Here is an 18,088-nt window from a genome sequence, read left to right as displayed (position 1 = left end):
TATATGTATAACATTACAATAACTCCTAGGCTGCATTGTTATGCTCATGGACCAAAATGCAATTTACATCTGAGTAAGCAAATACTGGTATATGTTGCCATTTATTGTAGTGCACTATATTGTGCTTCTATCTTTGCCATTTTTCAGACTGGAGATACGAGTGGAAAACACTCACCAGATTTGCTTTATGGATTACTTGCTGTGAATAACCCATCTGTAAATCTCCATTTTCTGTCTTCTGAACAGTCATTAACAATGTATGTGCATACAGACATGTCCTTCATGAATTGTCATTACTAAAAACATTTCCCACTTACAACAGCCAAGAGTCTAAGGAAGGATGTAAAAGGCGCATAACAGGCATTAAGAGAGCCTCAATGCTATATTTTTTAAAGAGGCAAAAGGATTGCACTGTGTTATAAGGACTAGACAGATTGTGCCAGCTTGTTTAGAGGGCAGTGCATCAAACAGTGATCTTTGCAAAAATTAACCTCCCACTGCTGTTTTTTTTTTTTAATGTTTAAAAACTGGAGAGCATATTGCATGATAACATTCTCTCATCTCCCCACGCCCCAAATGTGTGGCACATTAGAAGTTAATTGAACATCTGCCTGGAGAAGCCAGCAGCTCTCCTGTGATGTACATAATGATGCGGTTGCCATGGCAAATAGCCACCGAATCACTGATTTTCGCCTTTCCCAGGCCCCCAGCAGGGCTTCTTAATGGAGTATTGCTCAGATGATCCCAGCATATGTCTCAGCTGAGTCAATGGCCTGCTGGAGAAACGGTTTTTATTGGCTGTTGCCTAATTTCGCTCCATAACATCAACCCTTTCCCTTGAATTCAAGTTTAATTATTTGTAAGGAAACAAGAGAACCTGCCCTTTTCAGTTGAGGTGTCAACAGAGGCAAATTGGTAGCTTCATGTAACCCTAGAAAGCTAGAAAGCGATGACAAGGCCACTTAACCCACCCTGCGCTTTATGAGTAATCCAGAATAAAATTGCTTTGGAGTGAAGTTTGTGCAACCTATTGCATCCAGAAATTCTATAGGTTCACAGAATAGTAAGATATTCAGGCACAGCCCATTGGAAACATTCTTCAGTTTCCAGTGAGGGGCTTCAATGCAAATACAAAAATTGGACATCTTCAACCTGTTTTTAAAAGAAAAAAATCTAATTTCAATCAGTTTAGCAATGAAAAAAGCTCTTATATATCAAACATATTGTTGGCATCCATCTGTCTCAAGAGACAATGGAGTGTGCGTCTGGGGGTGAAGTCAAATTGCTGCTTTAGCAGCACACAAGGTTGCATGGGGTGCAAGGTCCGGGGTTGCCCAGATAACAAGACCCCCCTCTTAGCCTTTCTGCTGTGGTCCAAAGGAAGGCAGAGCAATAAGTTTGTCACCAGCTTGGCTGCTGGAGTTGCCGGAAGGAGGCGTACAAGGTGCTATCCAATCATCTTAGCGATTCCACTCTGGATTTGTTTAGTGTTTACTCCTTAGCCTTTTCTCAGGGAGATACTCTTTTTTTTATCATAACAATTGTAATCCTCTCAAGTCAGCTTAGAGGTGGACCCCGGGAGGGCAGGCAGCTCTGCGCGACCCTCCGGAGCCTGGCGCGGCTTTGCGCCAGGCTCCGGAGGGTTGCGCAGAGCTTCCTGAAGCCTGGAGAGCGAGAGCCTCTCACTCTCCAGGCTTCAGCGAAAGCCTGTATTCGCCCCATAGGACGCACCCACATTTCCCCTTCATTTTTGGAGGGGGAAAAGTGCGTCCTATAGGGTGAAAAATAAGGTAATAAGACACCCATGGCTGCGTCAAGCACGTCTGCCTGCCTTATGTAATGAGGTTGCAGACAGAGAGTCCCGAGTGCTGACACTATACTGAACTAAATCCCAAATACCATTCGTTCATATCTTGAGTCTGAGTGTCGCTCCATCTTGTCTGCCTCTCTTCACCCCTAGCTGCATCAAGTGGAAGTATATGGTGATCTACTCATTGTTCAGATAGGTTAGCTAAGCCGCACTGGCTGGCGCTAATGGGCGCTGTAGTCCAAAGTATTTTCAAGGCATGATGAAGGTGTCTTCAAGGCACCAGGCTGATGGGTTAGTTCTGTTCAGTGCCTCCCTTGTTGTCACATGGCTTAGGTCAGCTTCTCTGAATTTGGATGTAGCAGGGAGACTTTTCTGCTTGTGTCTAAACCTGCCCATTGATCCAGAGAATAAAAAACCTGTGGGGGAAAATAGAATTTAAAATTGGCGATGGGAATGAAAGGCTGCATTCTTGGGTTCAATAGTTGCACTTAAGAGACCTGCATCGACAAGAACATTTTTTGCCTCCCAGTTCTACCATCATGGGGTTGTGATTGGGGGGGGGATGCAGGAAATCCATCACACTTAAAAGCCCTGTTGCTAGAAATCAATTGTACTGCATGTCTTCAAAGTAACTTTATCCCACTAACTTGGTTTGCATAGTGTCTTAGCAAGCAATTAAGTTGCATCCTGATTTTGTTTTGTTTCCCCTGCCTCCCCCCAATCCCAGATAAAGAAGAGGCAGCAAGACATTGTACGATTTCTGGAAGCCAACAAGATCAACTTTGAAGAGGTGGATATCACCATGTCGGAGGAGCAAAGGCGATGGATGTATAAAAACATTCCTCAAGACAAGCAGCCTGCACAAGGCAACCCGCTCCCACCCCAGATTTTCAATGATGATCAGTACTGTGGAGTAAGTAACTTTTGAAGCTTCTACCTTTCTCACCTGTGCTAGCTTTGGCCATCCTCATCTTTGTGAACTGCATAAGCACCACTGGTTTTTCCTGACAACTCAAAAATCAAGAGAATGACCATAGTGGTACTTTGTTGTTGTTCCCATCCTGCATTGGTAGATAGCATGGCATTGAGAAATACCCTATGCAGAATGGTCAGGGTTAATGCTCAACTTTTGATCAGTTTTTTGGTATTTTCTACACTAACAATTCTGTATTTGGATCCTAAATGTTTGATCGTCTTTGTCTTTGAGCCATTTGCATGCTGCTTTGGGAAATTTCTAGGGCAGATTATTGACTCATTCCATTATTCAGTATCATCATTAAAAAGTCATTAAAAAGAATATTAAAATTGTTTGTTATTTCTGGTACCAGGGTTGTTTTTCTTCTGTATCCGAAAGGTTTGGGTTACTTTCTAGCCTATTGCTTATTGCAGGCAGAGGCAAACTTGGCCCTCCAGATGTTTTGGGACTACACCTCCCATGATCCCTAGCTAACAGGACCCAGTGGTCAGGGATAATGGGAATTGTAGTCCCAAAACATCTGGAGGGCCCAGTTTGCCTATGCCTGGCTTATTGGCAACGTGTTAGTTTTAATTCCTAAGCAAGTTTTTTTGGAAGGCTTTTTCATACAAAATTTGTCAGTGAAATTCTACTCAGTATTGATCCAGAGCAGATTCCAATGTATAGTTAGCAGAGTGAAAACTTAAACACTTCACAGGATTCCTAAAAAATAGATCAGAGTCAATTGATATTTCATCCAGCAGAGCTTTACTGCTACTGAAGTCAAGTGAGCATAATGGTCACAAATCCAGTATTCAGGATTGGCACTGTCCATAAAAAATCCAGTTGCAGCAGACTTAACTTAAACTTACATTAAATTATAATAAGTCTAAACCTTAACACTGTATACAGAACACTACACCAGAGGTAAAAGAGATAGAAAGAGAAAGTGAAGCCCAGACTCATTCTGGCCTATTACTATGGTACCTCAAAAATTGAACGGAATCCGTTCCGGAAGTCTGTTCGACTTCCAAAATGTTCAGAAACCAAGGTGTGGCATCCAATTGGCTGCAGAAAGGTTCCAAAGAACGTTCACAAACCAGCACAGTCACTTCCGGGTTTGGGGTGTTCGGGAGCCGAAACGTTTTACTTGCAAGGCATTCAGGATCCAAGGTATGACTGTATTATAGTCAGCATGAGCTTAACAGAAAAAGATAAGAGAACCAGTTTAAGCCAGCTGTATTCAGCTTCCCTGAAGAAATAACCCAAACATCACGAACCTTCTGCTTGTTTCTTTCACACAGAGAGGCTTCCAGAACCCTTTCGAATAAAATAGAATAGGAAAGATCTCTACACATCAGATCAATACTTTCTGCACTAAGAAATGCCAACTGGCAAAACTGTGGTCCTGAAGTGGTTTCGTTCTGCAAATGTTTTAACACTTACCTTGTATGAGTATCACACACATGCAACCTCTTTGTTGATAATGACTTCATTATCCCGCTCACAAGGACTTGGCAGTAACTGGGCTATGGGATGTGTATTTGAGCTGCAGGGATCTGACCCTGCAGTTCATCCTTAGATGAAAGGATTGTGGACTCAAGGAGATCCAGCACTTAAATAAATGCAGAAAAGTGCACAAATCACTCATTATGACTCTCTCTCTCTCTCTCTCTCTCTCTCTCTCTCTCTGTGTGTGTGTGTGTGTGTGTGTGTGTTTTGGGGTGCGGTTGGGGAAGGACAGGATTGTTGAAAAGATCTTAAGGCCTAACCTTCAAAGCACGACCAAAACCATCCGTGTGTGTGTGTGTGTGTGTGTGTGAGAGAGAGAGAGAGAGAGAGAGAGAGAGAGAGAGCTGGGTTTTTTGTTGTTGTTATTGGGGGTTGGAGCTAATCTTACTAGTGTTTGTGCAAGTAGTTGCTGTGTCCCCATTGGATTATGATTGATCAGCAGAGTTGACCCCAGGCTTGTGGGGCATGCTTAAACACCCACAATCCTTGGACTGAGCCAACATCTGGAAATACCCTTGCACTATTATTTAATGCCAACATAATGGGATGATTCTGTTAATATAGCTGAGTTCCCAGCATCTGCTTTAATCTCTTTCTAGTTGCTTGATTGTGCTGTCTTTGCAATTAAGTGTAATGAGCACCTGAGTTCTGAAAATTGATAATTGAAAACGGGAGCCTCAGTCTTGTGATGGTGGGGTCATGAGTGATCTAAATCTGATTTACAAAGTATTATTGGTGGTTCTGACTGTCCTTGGAAAGCAGCCAAGCTCTGCCCTTTCTTGTTTTATATTCAGTGCAGTCTGTGCTTGACAACCTGTTAACTATTTCTGCAATTATGGGAGCTTTCTTTGCCTTTCTGTATGTTTTCAGATGTTGTGGAGAAGGGTGAAGCAAACCTCTTTGCATATTTTCTCAATTGTTGAGCAAGGACCCTGAAGATCGGTTTTTGCTGAAGATTTTTCTGCAGATATAAGAGTAAAAAGGAACATCCCCTCCCCTGTGTTCATCATTTTGCCTCTTCATTTCTCCCTGTGCATCCTCATCAGTATCAGTTTTGATTTATCACCTGCTTTTCACCCTAGGGTGCCAGAGAGGGTCACAACAATTTAAAATACAACATTAAAAACAAATTATATAATTACAGTGTGTGCATGTGCATGCATGATTAAAAGAGAGAGAGATAAAATCATGCTCTGATACATGCTTTGAACACTAAGCTCAAAGGTGATAGTTTTACCTTTTAAAGCTTGTCACTGTTCTATGTATTTATGCAGTTCCTGCACACACCCATACACACAAAATCTGCAAGGCATGATTGAGAAATCCTTTCAAAGTGGCTTAATGATCTGTCTCTTCTGGCAGACAGCCATGGTAATTTAGTTACTGCAAGGAGATGCAAAACTATACTTCATTTATCAGGGATGCTTCCTGGGTGACATTTTAAAGACAGCAGGTGTACTCTCAAGTCACCCGCAAATGTGTGTAAATGTCATGTGAAAATGAAAACACTCAGCACAATAAGCTGGGTTTCTCTATTAGGTGAGGACCAGAATTCTGCTCTTGAAAATGCCAAGGAAGGAACTGTTGCTTCAGTAGGGATGCTGTTATACCTGAATGCTCATTCATGGATGTTCCTCTTGTAGTTCTTGCATATAGACCTGTGGCCTGCCAGATAGTGCTGGGCTGCAATACAACTCCCATCATCCTTGGCCATGCTGGGTGCAGCTAATGGGAGCTGGAGTCCAGTAACACTTGGAGGACCACAGGTTCCCCCACCACTTAGGCTAGGTAAGTCAGTAGATCCATCTCTCAAATTGCAAAGGGGGACAGAGAAGATGGACAAGGGAACTGAGGCTGAAAGCAGTTTGCTTAAGGCAAACCAATGAGTTCATGGCAGAAGTAAGATTGAAAGCCAGAGAGTTTCTGATTTTTGTAGCTCAGTCTCTCATCCACTTTGCCATACCAGCACAGCTAAATGCTTCCTCAGCTAAATCCTGGGATTTGATGGAATCTCCCCTTTGTGCAATCATTTTAATTAAAAGGAAGCCTTCTTGTTTTGATGCTGTGCAGTGATAACAGGATCTAAGTACAACTTTTCCATCCTGATATTTTGGGATCTTGGCTTCCACATATTAATTTCAGACAAACTTTGTGTATAGCTCAAAACGAAGCTGGACAACACCTGCATGGTTCTGCCTAAAGGTGTTTGGCCCATTCGTTATGCGTTGGTGGGATCCCTGTGCGCTGGGGCTTGTAGAATTTGGGTCCATCAAAGACAGCTATCTTACTTGCCAAACCCCACCATCCTACTTATTGGAGTTGTAGGCAGGTAGGGTTGAGAACAGAATGAGGACAGTTCTTAGGACATGAATCTCTTCATAGAATCATAGAGTCGGAAAGGAACACCCCCTGCAATGCAGGAATCTTTTGCCCAACATGGGGCAAACCCTTGACACTGGAATAGTCTCATTCTCATCCCCCCTATTTACATAAAAAACAAATCAGGATTTTGCATATTCCCAACAAATACTTACAAATACCATTGAGAGTTTTTGTGAATACTCAAAAAGAATGCTTGCAAAACACTCGAGTTTCTTCCCAAGGCCGTTGGTGTCAGTTTTTAGAATCAAAACCATTGAGGCATCATTAATTAAAAAGCAAACAAGCACCCTTGCCTGTTGGGGATCCCTTCATCACATTATTTTGTGTGTAATGTGATGATTGCTTGGATAGAATAAAGAGAAATCAACCTTCCTTACAAAATGGTTTCCTTTCATGTAAGAGATAGTGGTGGTGTGTGCATGTTGGATACTTGTTAAGACCAGCTTTTGTGAAGGAATATCTTATTGGAGGTATTAGAAGTTCACTTAACATTCGCTTGAAGGAGGGGCCCTGTTGAGGATATGTTACCCCTGCTGCAACCCCCCACCCAGCCCCTGGCAACAGTGCTGATGGAATGAAGTGGTTGGAATCTTCCAACAGCAGCATCAAAAATATTTTTCAGTCCATGAGCCATATGCCTTCATGGGCCACCTTCCAGGAGCATGCTAGTGGTGGCCAGAGCAGTGGATGTGGCAATGCCATGAACAAGTCAGAGGTTTCTACACAAACATGCATATCTCCATCCTGCAGCCAAATAAGTGATGTAAATTATCACAGTCGAGGGACACATTCCAGCCAAGCAAGAAACACTTGCAGGGAAGGGCCTGGGGCAAGTTCGTTGAAGGGGTTGACCTACCAAGAGTTCTGAGGTTCCACTGCAGCGTTCTGCTGTTGATCCTGTTAACTAGTCAGTTGCCTGAAGATTTTCAACAGTTAAGTGAATGCACTTGATTACTGTATCCCATAAATTGACAGTACAATCCCCAAAGAATAGTATTTAACCATTTGGTAACCCCTTTGCCTTTTCAAAAGGCATGTGAGCTTTTTCTTCAGGGCAGTTTACAGCAGAATATCTTGCTTTCCTTTTAGATGTGTGGAACACAAATTGCTTCTTGTTGGCTGGACTCCAGTGAATTTTGCCTCTGTTGCCTTTTGGAATTCAGATGCCAGCCTGAGCCAAAGCTCATCAAACTTAGCCAAAGTTCCCCACCATATACCCCCCCCCTGTTCATATGCTGCGTCTTGCAAGTAAAGTGGCACAGCTGTTTGGTCATTATGTGTGCAGGTTGCATTTCCCTGGCAAATTGTATAACGCTACTGCAGTGAATACTTCTTGAGCTCCCAGGGAGAAGCTAAACACATTCTCAAACTAATTTGCATGCTTTTAATGTAATTAGCAAAATAACTCGCATGCCTTTTCCATTTGTGCTGCAGGTGGTACATCTCATTTGGTGGGCATATTTCACTTAATCTCATTTCCTTCAGGAGATGGTCTGAGAGCACATGATACAGCCACTTTGCAGAAGCTAAGCAGGGCTGGGTCTGGTCAGTGCCTGAATGGGAGACCTAGAAACCTCTTGCACACCACCTTGAGTTCCATGATGGAAGAAAGGTGGCATAGAAAAGTGTGAAAATACATTACACTGGGCAACAATTTTTTACTTTTTGAATGTTGTCTAGATTTCTACAACTGATTTAGGGTATTATTGCACTGCTGAATCAGGAAATGGCATCCGTTTCTCTCCATCAGGTCAGGTTTACTGTAAACTGAATGGTGGGCATTGATAAAGGTAATGTCAGGGAACTGACATCAGAGGGAAAGGAGGTGATAGAGCTCCCAGAGACGGGGAGAGACTCAACAGCCAAAGCAGGGACCAGCAGGGGGAGCGCGGGGTCTCTGGAGGAGGATCTCAGTAATACTGAGAGAGACGCAGCAACGCAGGCAGGAAGCAGGGGAGAGAAAGGGGTGAGAGACACGTCCAGCGAAAATAGTGGGGAGGTGTCAGAAGCAACTGCAGGGAGACCCATGCTTCGTCGGAAGCTGTCACGTCGTGAGTCCAGGAGACGTGTTTCCGTTAAGGAACTTCTTTGTTGGAGGCGTTTCCGCAAACAGCCACTGTCGGACTCTAATAGTGACTAGAGCAGACATGTCTGAGGAGCTCTGTCACACACAGAGGTTTGTGGGGCCGCACAAACTCTGAAGGGGCACCATTTTAAGCACAAGCAGCTAATCATCCCCTGATAGCAGTCCGACAGTCTCTGTACGCTGCCTGTGCAGGAGAAAGCATCATGAGCGACCCAGCCGGAGCCGGAGTAGCAGGGGGAGGAGCTGATCCAAGCTTGGAAGAAAGATACCGAGCATTGGAGGTCCAACTGGCGCTGCAGACGGCGAGGCTCGAGGAGAGGAGGGCTCAAGATGCAGATAAGAAGGGGAGAACCACTCAGTTCCCCAGAAAGGTACCAGGATTGGTGCAGAAGTTTGGGGGGGACCCCAAGGATTACCATGCCTTTAGGACTGAAATGCAATATGCCCTGAATGTCCAGTTTGATGAGTTCCCGGATGAGGAATCTCGAGTTGCTTTTGTAATTGGGCATCTTGAGAAGGGCGCGCGAGACTGGGTTCGACCCCTGATGGCAACGCACAACGATATCCTAAAGGACACTATGAAATTCTTTCGTGCAATGGATATCATGTTTTCCAGCGACATTGAGGAAGGGGTGGTGCGCAGACAGTTAATGGCTTGCAAGCAGGGAAGCAGATCTGTCCGTGAGTACTGGACTGAATTTACCATGCTGATTCACAGATTGGGGTGGGATTTATCGGCAGCACCCATTCAGATGCTATTTGAAGAAGGTCTTTCTTCAGCTGTGAAAGACGAGCTGGCCAGGAGCCCCAGGGCGGTGTCTATGGATCAGCTGACCAAATCTGCGCTGACCATTGGAGCGCGCCAGGAGGCAAGAGCCTTGGAGAGGCGGGAAGGGAGAGGGGAACGTTGGAAGGAGTTACGCATTCCAGACATTCCTGAGCCAGCTTTCCCGCCGGCAGAGCCGATGGAAATCGGAACAGCCCGCGCGCGCGCAGTTTCAAAGCCCAGTGAGGGGGCGAAGAAGGAGGGAAAGGGAGCCCGGAAATGCTATCTCTGCCAACAGCCAGGCCACTTTGCCAGAGTCTGCCCCCAGAGGAAGGAATGGCAAGGAATGGTGGGAGCTGTTGAGGGGGAAGAGCAGGGAGAAACGGAGCAGGTAAAAGCCAACGCCTGGTTGCCATCAGGGCACTGCAGCCAGGCCAAAGAGCAGTGAAAGTGCCCCTTCCCCAAGTGCCAGTGCCAGAAGCTCCTCGACCTGCTCTAGTGATTGAAGTGTCGCTAGAGCTGCAAAATGGACACCCCCTAAAAATAAAGGCACTGTTGGACTCAGGCAGCTCCTGCAATTTTATGAGCAAGGAGTTTGCTGCTGAACACCAGATACAGACTATCCCTTTAAGCAACCCCCTGCAGGTGACCACGATCGATGGCAGGGAACTGTTGGGAGGAGGAGTCAGCTTGCAGACCATCCCAATGATAATGAGGGTGGCAAGGCACACAGAACTGATAGCGTTTAATGTGGCCACCTTGGGAGGTGCTCCCATTATTTTGGGAATGAGCTGGCTAGCCCTACATGATCCGCTGGTGGGCTGGCATCAAAGAGTGGTTTCCTTCGGTTCCGCACATTGCTTAGAACACTGCAGGGGGGAAAAGGGGTCAGCAGGGGCCCAAGCCACCCTGGCAGGGACTGAAGTAATGGAGAAGGGGAAGGTGCCACCACAGTATGCTGATCTCAGCGACGTGTTCAGCGAGAAGGAAGCTGACCAACTACCTCCGCATAGACCCTTTGATTGCCAGATCAATTTACTCCCCGGAGCACAGCTTCCTGTAGGCAAGTTGTATGCCATGTCAGACAGGGAAATGCAGGAGTTGCGAGCGTTCATTGACAAGAACCTGAAGAGAGGCTTCATCAGAGAGTCCAAGGCAGCGGGGGGTAGCCCAGTGTTTTTTGTGGACAAAAAACACACGGACAAGCCGAGGCTGGTATGTGACTTTCGGGCCTTAAATGCAGTGACCGAGCCGGCGGCTTTTCCTATGCCCAGGATTGATGATATTTTGACCAGGGTGCGGAAGGGAAAGATTTTTACAAAGCTGGACCTAAGGGGGGCGTACAACCTGATACGTATAAGGAAAGGGGATGAATGGAAGACCACCATGTTCACCCCTTTGGGGGCATTTGAATACTTAGTTATGCCTTTTGGATTACAAACAGGCTCCGCGTGTTTTCAAGCTTTCATGAACCACGTACTGGGGCCTTTGCTCTACAAGAATTGCGTGGCCTTCTTAGATGACGTGTTGGTGTATTCGGAGAATGAGGAGCAACATGTGAGAGACGTCAGAGAAGTGTTGAGCAGGCTGCAAGCCAACAGGCTGTGGGTGAAACTGGAGAAGTGTCAGTTTCATACCAAGGAGGTGGAATTCCTGGGGTACCGCTTGTCAGATAAGGGGTTGGCCATGGACCCCGGCAAGGTTCAAGCGGTGCTGGAATGGAAAACACCCAAGACCAAGAAGGATGTGCAGAGGTTCCTAGGGTTTGGAAACTTTTATCGTAAGTTCATCCGAAACTTCGCCCACCTGACGGCGCCCATCACGGACTGTCTCAGCAGCAAAAAGAAGTTTGTTTGGACGGGGGAGGCGGAGCGAGCGTTTGAGGAACTGAAAAGGGCCTTCGCCTCTGACGAACAACTTCTACATGTGGATTTACAAAAAAAGCTGAGGGTCGAAACAGACGCGTCGGACAGAGCCATAGGGGCGGTGCTTCTTCTGCAGCCGGGGAAGGAGGGGTCAGAGTGGCGACCGTGTGCCTTCTTTTCGCGAAAGCTAAACAAGTCTGAGAGGAACTACACGGTGTACGACCGGGAACTTCTTGCAATTTATGAGGCCTTCCGGAGATGGAGGCACCTACTAATTGGTGCACAACAGAAGGTGCAAGTGTGCACGGACCATAAGAATCTAGAGTATTGGAGAACTGCGCGAGTGCTCAACCAACGGCAGTTGAGATGGGCCCAGGAGTTCTCCAAATTTAACTTTGAGATTTGTTACGTACCAGGCCCGGAGAACGTTAGGGCGGACGCTCTCTCACGCAAACCTGAATATTTGGAGGGAGAGGGTGCACCCGAAGAGACCCATGTCATTCCCGAGGACCGCTGGGTGTGTGGGGCGGCATTGGTGGGGCAAAGGGAACTGGTAGAGGGAACGGGGCAGGATGAATACGCCCAGGACAAATTCAGCGAGTCGGAACGAAGACCGATGGAGGGAAATGTTCGAGACGTCTGAAGATGAAGAGGATTCGTTTCGGGGTTTCAGCTCCTCACCGCCCAGAGGAGAGGGAGGGGGCGGGGGGGAAGGGGGCCCTGGAGGGGAGGTGGATGTCAGGGAACTGACATCAGAGGGAAAGGAGGTGATAGAGCTCCCAGAGACGGGGAGAGACTCAACAGCCAAAGCAGGGACCAGCAGGGGGAGCGCGGGGTCTCTGGAGGAGGATCTCAGTAATACTGAGAGAGACGCAGCAACGCAGGCAGGAAGCAGGGGAGAGAAAGGGGTGAGAGACACGTCCAGCGAAAATAGTGGGGAGGTGTCAGAAGCAACTGCAGGGAGACCCATGCTTCGTCGGAAGCTGTCACGTCGTGAGTCCAGGAGACGTGTTTCCGTTAAGGAACTTCTTTGTTGGAGGCGTTTCCGCAAACAGCCACTGTCGGACTCTAATAGTGACTAGAGCAGACATGTCTGAGGAGCTCTGTCACACACAGAGGTTTGTGGGGCCGCACAAACTCTGAAGGGGCACCATTTTAAGCACAAGCAGCTAATCATCCCCTGATAGGTAAGTACACGTAAATTGCATGTTGCTTCACCATTTTTCAAACTTCAGGGCTTGAACTTCCGTTTCTTGGAACTCCTGGAATGCTCAGCGGCAGGGAGGTCTCTCTTCAGAGTCCAACAGTAGTCAGCCATCATGACTGTGTCCCAGCGACCCTGATACCTGGTCTCCATCTCTTTCATGTCCTGATGGAATCTCTCCCCCTGCTCGTCACTCACTGAACCCTGGTTCTCAGGAAACCGGTCCATATGTGAAAATAGGTAGTGCATCTTGACGCTCATGTTGCAGCCCAGGTTTCTGAAAGCAGTCAGCATTTTGTTGACAAGTTCTGCGTAGTTTCTGGCCTTATTGTTGCTAAGAAAGTTCTTCACTACCAGAACAAATGCCTTCCACGCTTCCAGTTCCACTTCATTCATTGACTTTCCGAACTCTGGATCTATGATGAGCTGACGGATCTGAGGACCGTCAAAGATGCCAGCTTTCAACTTCTCCATGGTCAATCCTGGAAAAGCCTGGCACAAGTAAGTGAAGCAGTCACCATCCTTGTCCAGAGCCTTGGTGAACTGCTTGATTAAGCCGAGCTTGATGTGCAGCGGTGGGAAGAGTATTCTGTCTCTGTCCACCAGAGGGTCATTGATGATGTTCCTTTTTTTGCAAGGCACCAATTCCTCCCGCACAGGCCAGTCCTTCTTTGTGTAATGCTGAGCACGGTCCCTACTATCTCACATGCACAGAAAACATGGGAACTTGGTGAAGCCAGACTGTTGTCGCAACAAAAAGTTCACCATCTTCAGGTCAACACAAATAAACCACTTATGCTGATCATAACCAATTTTCTCCAGCACATACTTCACCGCTTCATAGTTCTCCTTCAGTGTAGTCGAGTGAGCCAGGGGTATAGAGGAAAACTGGTTGCTGTTGTGTAGCAGAACACATTTCAGTGATCGCTTGCTGCTGTCAATGAACAGTCTCCAATCTTTGGGTTCGTACTGTGGCACTCCAAGCTTGAGCAGAAGCTGCACAATATCTGCACAGTACACCAAGTCCTTCTCTTCCGAGAAAAAATGGAGGTACTTTTGATGCCTGTTGCGGAAGAAGCTGATGCGAGCACTGTCAGAGAGGAGGTTTTTTTCCTTCAATCTGGATGCCAACAGTTTGGCAGAGTCCTTTGACAAGCTGAGGTCGCGAACTAGATCATTCAACTCCTTTTGGGAAAATGGATGTGGAGCATCATCTTCAAGAACCACTTCTTCTTCTTCATGTCCTTCAACACTGGAGGCATCTTCATCCCTAATGTCAGGAAGTTCTCCGAAGATAGGCACTGGAATTTCATCACAATGAGCTACAGGACGACGTGCTGATTGAAGATCAGGCGGCTGCCCCATTAACTTAGTTTTGATCCCTCAACTTTATGCTTTGCCGCACCAATTTATGGAAGATTTCGAGGTTTTATGACTTCAAACTGATCTCCTTTTGATATAATCACCCAGAACTATCGGATCAAAACTATCCAATCAAAATAATTATTCGACATGGCATTTTACCTCCACCAACTTCTTCTAAAATGCTCCACACAAGCGTACATGTGAACAAAAACGTAACAAAACGACATGTGGCCATAGCTCAAAAACTTGACCTGATTGTGCAAAACCAATGTGATTTTTGGATTCAGCACATCAGATTCGTCCTAAATCAACTGAAAAAACGCAGACAACAAATTTGTTGTTGACCAGTGTTATCAGTTCCATGTACGAAAAGCCTAAGTCAGCGCTAGGAAAAAGTACCTGGAAAAACTATTAGAATTTGGCGAACATAATGAACTTAACTGGCTTCCTTTTTTTCCAAACGGTTTAAAACTTTATCTTGCTTTAATATACCGTATATCTACAAATGTGATATTTTCTACTTATTTTTTAAAAATCCAAATAGAAAAAGTTTGGATTCTAACAAGGCATGCACAAAAGTATTGACTGAGATCTGTTGAGAGGGTCGAGTGGTAATCCTAAACATGCTACTTTGCATTTATAAGAGCTGTGGATACATTTTGCCCTTAATTCTTACAACAATCTTGTAAAGCAGATCAATGTTATTCCCTTATTGCAGAGAAGAGGCTGAAAGTAGGTTACTCTAAGGGCAAACTTTATGTGCAGAAGGCTCCCTTGCAATATGGTGCAAGAGTTGAGAAAATTTGTGGGACGGAATTAACCCTTTTCCTACCAGATGGTTCTTGCCAGGTCATTTTTAAACACTGTGTGCATGTATACAGCTGCACTCCAAAAGTAGAAGCAAGGTGGGAAATGACCTCTGGGACATTTGTAGGTGAGAAGAGTTGGGTGCAGGATTTTCAGATTTTTCTCTAGCATGTACCTCCTTTCTCCACCATCCCACATTCATGTTATCTCAGCAAAAACACAAGTTTGCACCATATAGCTCCATCCTAAAGCAAGGTTGTGGCTGAAGCAAGGTCTGAACAGGGTTTCTTAAGTAAATGCTGGTGCTCCACCATTAAAGGGTTCAGATTTTGGAACAGCTTCTCCAGGGTTGTATGCTCAGTCCTTTTACCGCCCAATTTTAGATATGTAGTGAGCTGGTCTTAGCTACAAATAGGGTTTCCTGAAAATAGAGGATTGTTGAGTTGCTGCAGGATGGAATTTTTAGCCCAAGTAGTCTGCACATGATCAGTAGTGAATGACGTGTCTTTTGTTTCTTTAAGCTTTTAACAACAAAGCCCCCATTCAGACCATAAGGCTCTTAGCAGAATGCTAAAGCAATAGGTTGCAAACAGAACTGAAGGGTGCCGTTTAAACACACACAGGGGTTTGTCAAAATATCAACTCCCGAAAGCAGTGCAGAGAGAGCTTTCATTTGTAATCCCACAGAATCTAATTGCTCCTTAAAGCCAGGAAGCCTTTATTGTCAATGAGGCAGTGATATTAATTCTTTAAGAAGTCAAGGGGTTTGCTAGCTGGCTCTGAATATATTTCTTGATATTTCTGTAGGAAACAAATTAATCAGCTATCCCTTGCCCATTTTTTTTGGGGGGGGGGCAAGCTATGAGGTAAACCTACTATTGATTTATTGAACTTTTGTTTAGAAACCTGCCTTAGGAACAGGTGGCTCTTAGCTATACATTTTGGTGCCGCCTCAAGTTATGTTGCAATCTTGTACAAACTTGCTGGCCTGGGAGTAATTCCCATTTAACTCAATGGGGCCTACTTCTGAGTAGGCGTTCATAGGACTGAACTGTCAGGTTGTTTGCTTTCTTCTTCTTCTTTTTTAAAAAAAACTATTTAACATTTAGGCAATTTAACCAGAAATTGCAGCCTCTACTACTTTTTCATTTGAAACTTGAAACTAAGCCAATAGCTGAGAAAGCTGCAGAACCTGTTTCTGGGAAGTAGGCCTCTGAACTGTGTGTAGGCTGTGTACTGCGATGCTTTTTGGTGAAATGCCAGAGCTGTTTGCTTCTTACAATGAACATATGTAATTATATTACTGTGAATTATTAATCATTATCTCCGCTTCCACTCAGGGCAGTATGCTCGATGAACCAATGATCTGATTAAGTTCATCTGATAAACAGCTCTTTATGCTCCTTTGAATTGCTTTGATGGTGCCGATCATCAGGTGGAATGTGGCCTGGGTTTAACTAAATTTATTCTCTCTGCCTCCCTCCCTCTCTCTCCTTTTTCCATATCAATTACAAAGCAGGAGCGAGAACACACATTCTCAAATGATGGGTAAACTGGAATTATCCTTCCATTACTATTATAAAGTTATTCCTTTATATATCAGTAAGCATTATTATACTGCATCTCTGATACAATATCAGTGGGATGAAGCTCTAAAAATAACTTACCTTTCCCCCCCTCCCTTCTCTCTAGGATTATGACTCATTTTTTGAAGCCAAGGAAAGCAACACCGTCTTTACGTTTCTTGGGTTGAAACCTAATTTGGCATCAAAGGTGAATATTTCATGATATGAGGCTTAATGTGATTCAGCTTGTAGTTTTCAATGTATATTTTCTTTCTGGAATAGACGGCGTGTTCTTTGATTTGAAAAATGAATAAAAGGGTATGGGATGTTTTGGGCAACATCATAGCTTGAACCTAAAATAAGCACAATTGGTTTTTTTTCCATAATTTATAAACACTTAAAGTCACAATGTACTCAGTTAAATCCAAGTAGTGCAATTTAATTCAGCTATTTTTAAATTTCTTTTCAAGTTTAGGGTTTGATACTAATAAAATATCAAAGAAATTGGTCCTCATTGAAACACGTGTATCTCCTACTATGTTGCAAACTTACTGGATTTCCTGGGAATATTGCCAAACCAGGTCACAGTTTGCTTTGTGTGTGACCTGGAGTCATAGCTGGTTCCTTTGGCGTCCTCTTAGTGAGCAGATAAAGCTTAGAGCCTATTCCTATGGGGCACCTTTCCGGGCTCTCTTAACTTGTTTGGCCCTATTGACAATTAGTGATAAAAAATTGGGATTGGCATAGGGGCAATTGAGGCTCAGCTACACAAACTATTATATGTAATCCCTATTCATGCATTTCCTCCTCCACCCACTGTTAATCACATGGAAGAGGAAGCAGAGAGGATGACCTGCTCCTTTTATCCCATTCCCAGTCATTCTCCATTAAATGGTAGGTGACCCTCTACACCACTGCTGGGGAGCTATGGCCATGTACTACAAGCCTGTTCTTCACATGTAGGCTTCCCATGTGCTTTTGAAGGGTTCTAAAATGCACAGGTAGTCTGCATGAGCAGAGCAGGTGTTTCTCATTTTCTGTTTTCAACTCCTGCTGATAAAGTTTTTGTTTAAAATGCCTATTTGTCATGTCATTGCTACAATTGTTTTTTTTTAAATGTGTATTTTGATGCTTTATTATTTTAATGTTGTGTGTGGTTCGTCACTTTTGAATAATTTTTATAAGGTAAAATAAGTGTTTGAAAAAAATAACTATATAATTGTTGGTTTGTGTTTTTTTTGTTTTTTTTAAAACAGGAGTCAGAGCCTTAGAACAAGTTCCTTGAGGATTCAGCAAGCACATTGTCTGGGTGAATGAAATTCTTGATGTCCAGCACACAACAGCTTCCGTAGTGGATCACTGCGATGCACACCAATATGCACCATTAATATTTTGTTTGACACTGAAAAGATGAAATAAGACAGTGGCTACAAAAACGGGGTATATGGTGATGGTAAAATGGTAATGATGGGGGGGTGTCCTTCCTTTTTCCCTTTTCTTTTTGCAAACATATCTGTGGTGGATGCTGGGTACCATTGACCCTAACAGCATCTGATGCCACATTTGAGACATTACTTCCATTCTGAAAGTGACAGGTGGGTGTGTTGAATCTGATTGTACAGTGAGCATTGTCAGAGTTTCAGATGTTTACTGCATTCTGAGCTGAGAGTTACAGTGGTGCCCCGCAAGACGAAAAACTCGCTAGATGAAAGGGTTTTCTGTTTTTTGAGTCACTTCGCAAGACGAATTTCCCTATGGGCTTGTTTCCTTT

At 44.6% G+C, this 18,088-nt stretch overlaps 1 protein-coding gene and 1 long non-coding RNA gene across 3 annotated transcripts in view; one reads left to right on the top strand and one right to left on the bottom strand.

Annotated features, from left to right (window-relative positions):
- Positions 1–18,010, top strand: part of SH3BGRL2 (SH3 domain binding glutamate rich protein like 2) — a 28,864-nt gene extending 10,854 nt beyond the window's left edge. Inside the window, exons 2-4 of the mRNA XM_082218410.1 lie at positions 2,538–2,723; positions 16,445–16,525; positions 17,574–18,010. Of these exons, the coding sequence (XP_082074536.1) occupies positions 2,538–2,723; positions 16,445–16,525; positions 17,574–17,588 (282 nt within the window). The 3' untranslated portion in view covers positions 17,589–18,010. The remainder of the gene's footprint in view (positions 1–2,537; positions 2,724–16,444; positions 16,526–17,573) is intronic.
- The window catches only part of LOC309529945, a 59,049-nt gene continuing 42,755 nt past the window's right edge, over positions 1,795–18,088 (bottom strand). The window contains exons 2-5 of one of the 2 annotated variants that reach the window (XR_014218536.1): positions 7,516–7,575; positions 4,212–4,380; positions 2,757–2,871; positions 1,795–2,226 (exon numbers count right to left, since the gene is read on the bottom strand). This is a non-coding gene — a long non-coding RNA (uncharacterized lncRNA). The remainder of the gene's footprint in view (positions 2,227–2,756; positions 2,872–4,211; positions 4,381–7,515; positions 7,576–18,088) is intronic. The other variant, XR_014218537.1, reaches the window with a different exon arrangement.

The sequence above is a fragment of the Podarcis vaucheri genome (genome assembly GCF_965113315.1).
Source record: "Podarcis vaucheri genome assembly, chromosome: 3".
NCBI classification, from domain to species: domain Eukaryota; kingdom Metazoa; phylum Chordata; class Lepidosauria; order Squamata; family Lacertidae; genus Podarcis; species Podarcis vaucheri.
This window is presented reverse-complemented; position numbering and strand designations above follow the sequence as displayed.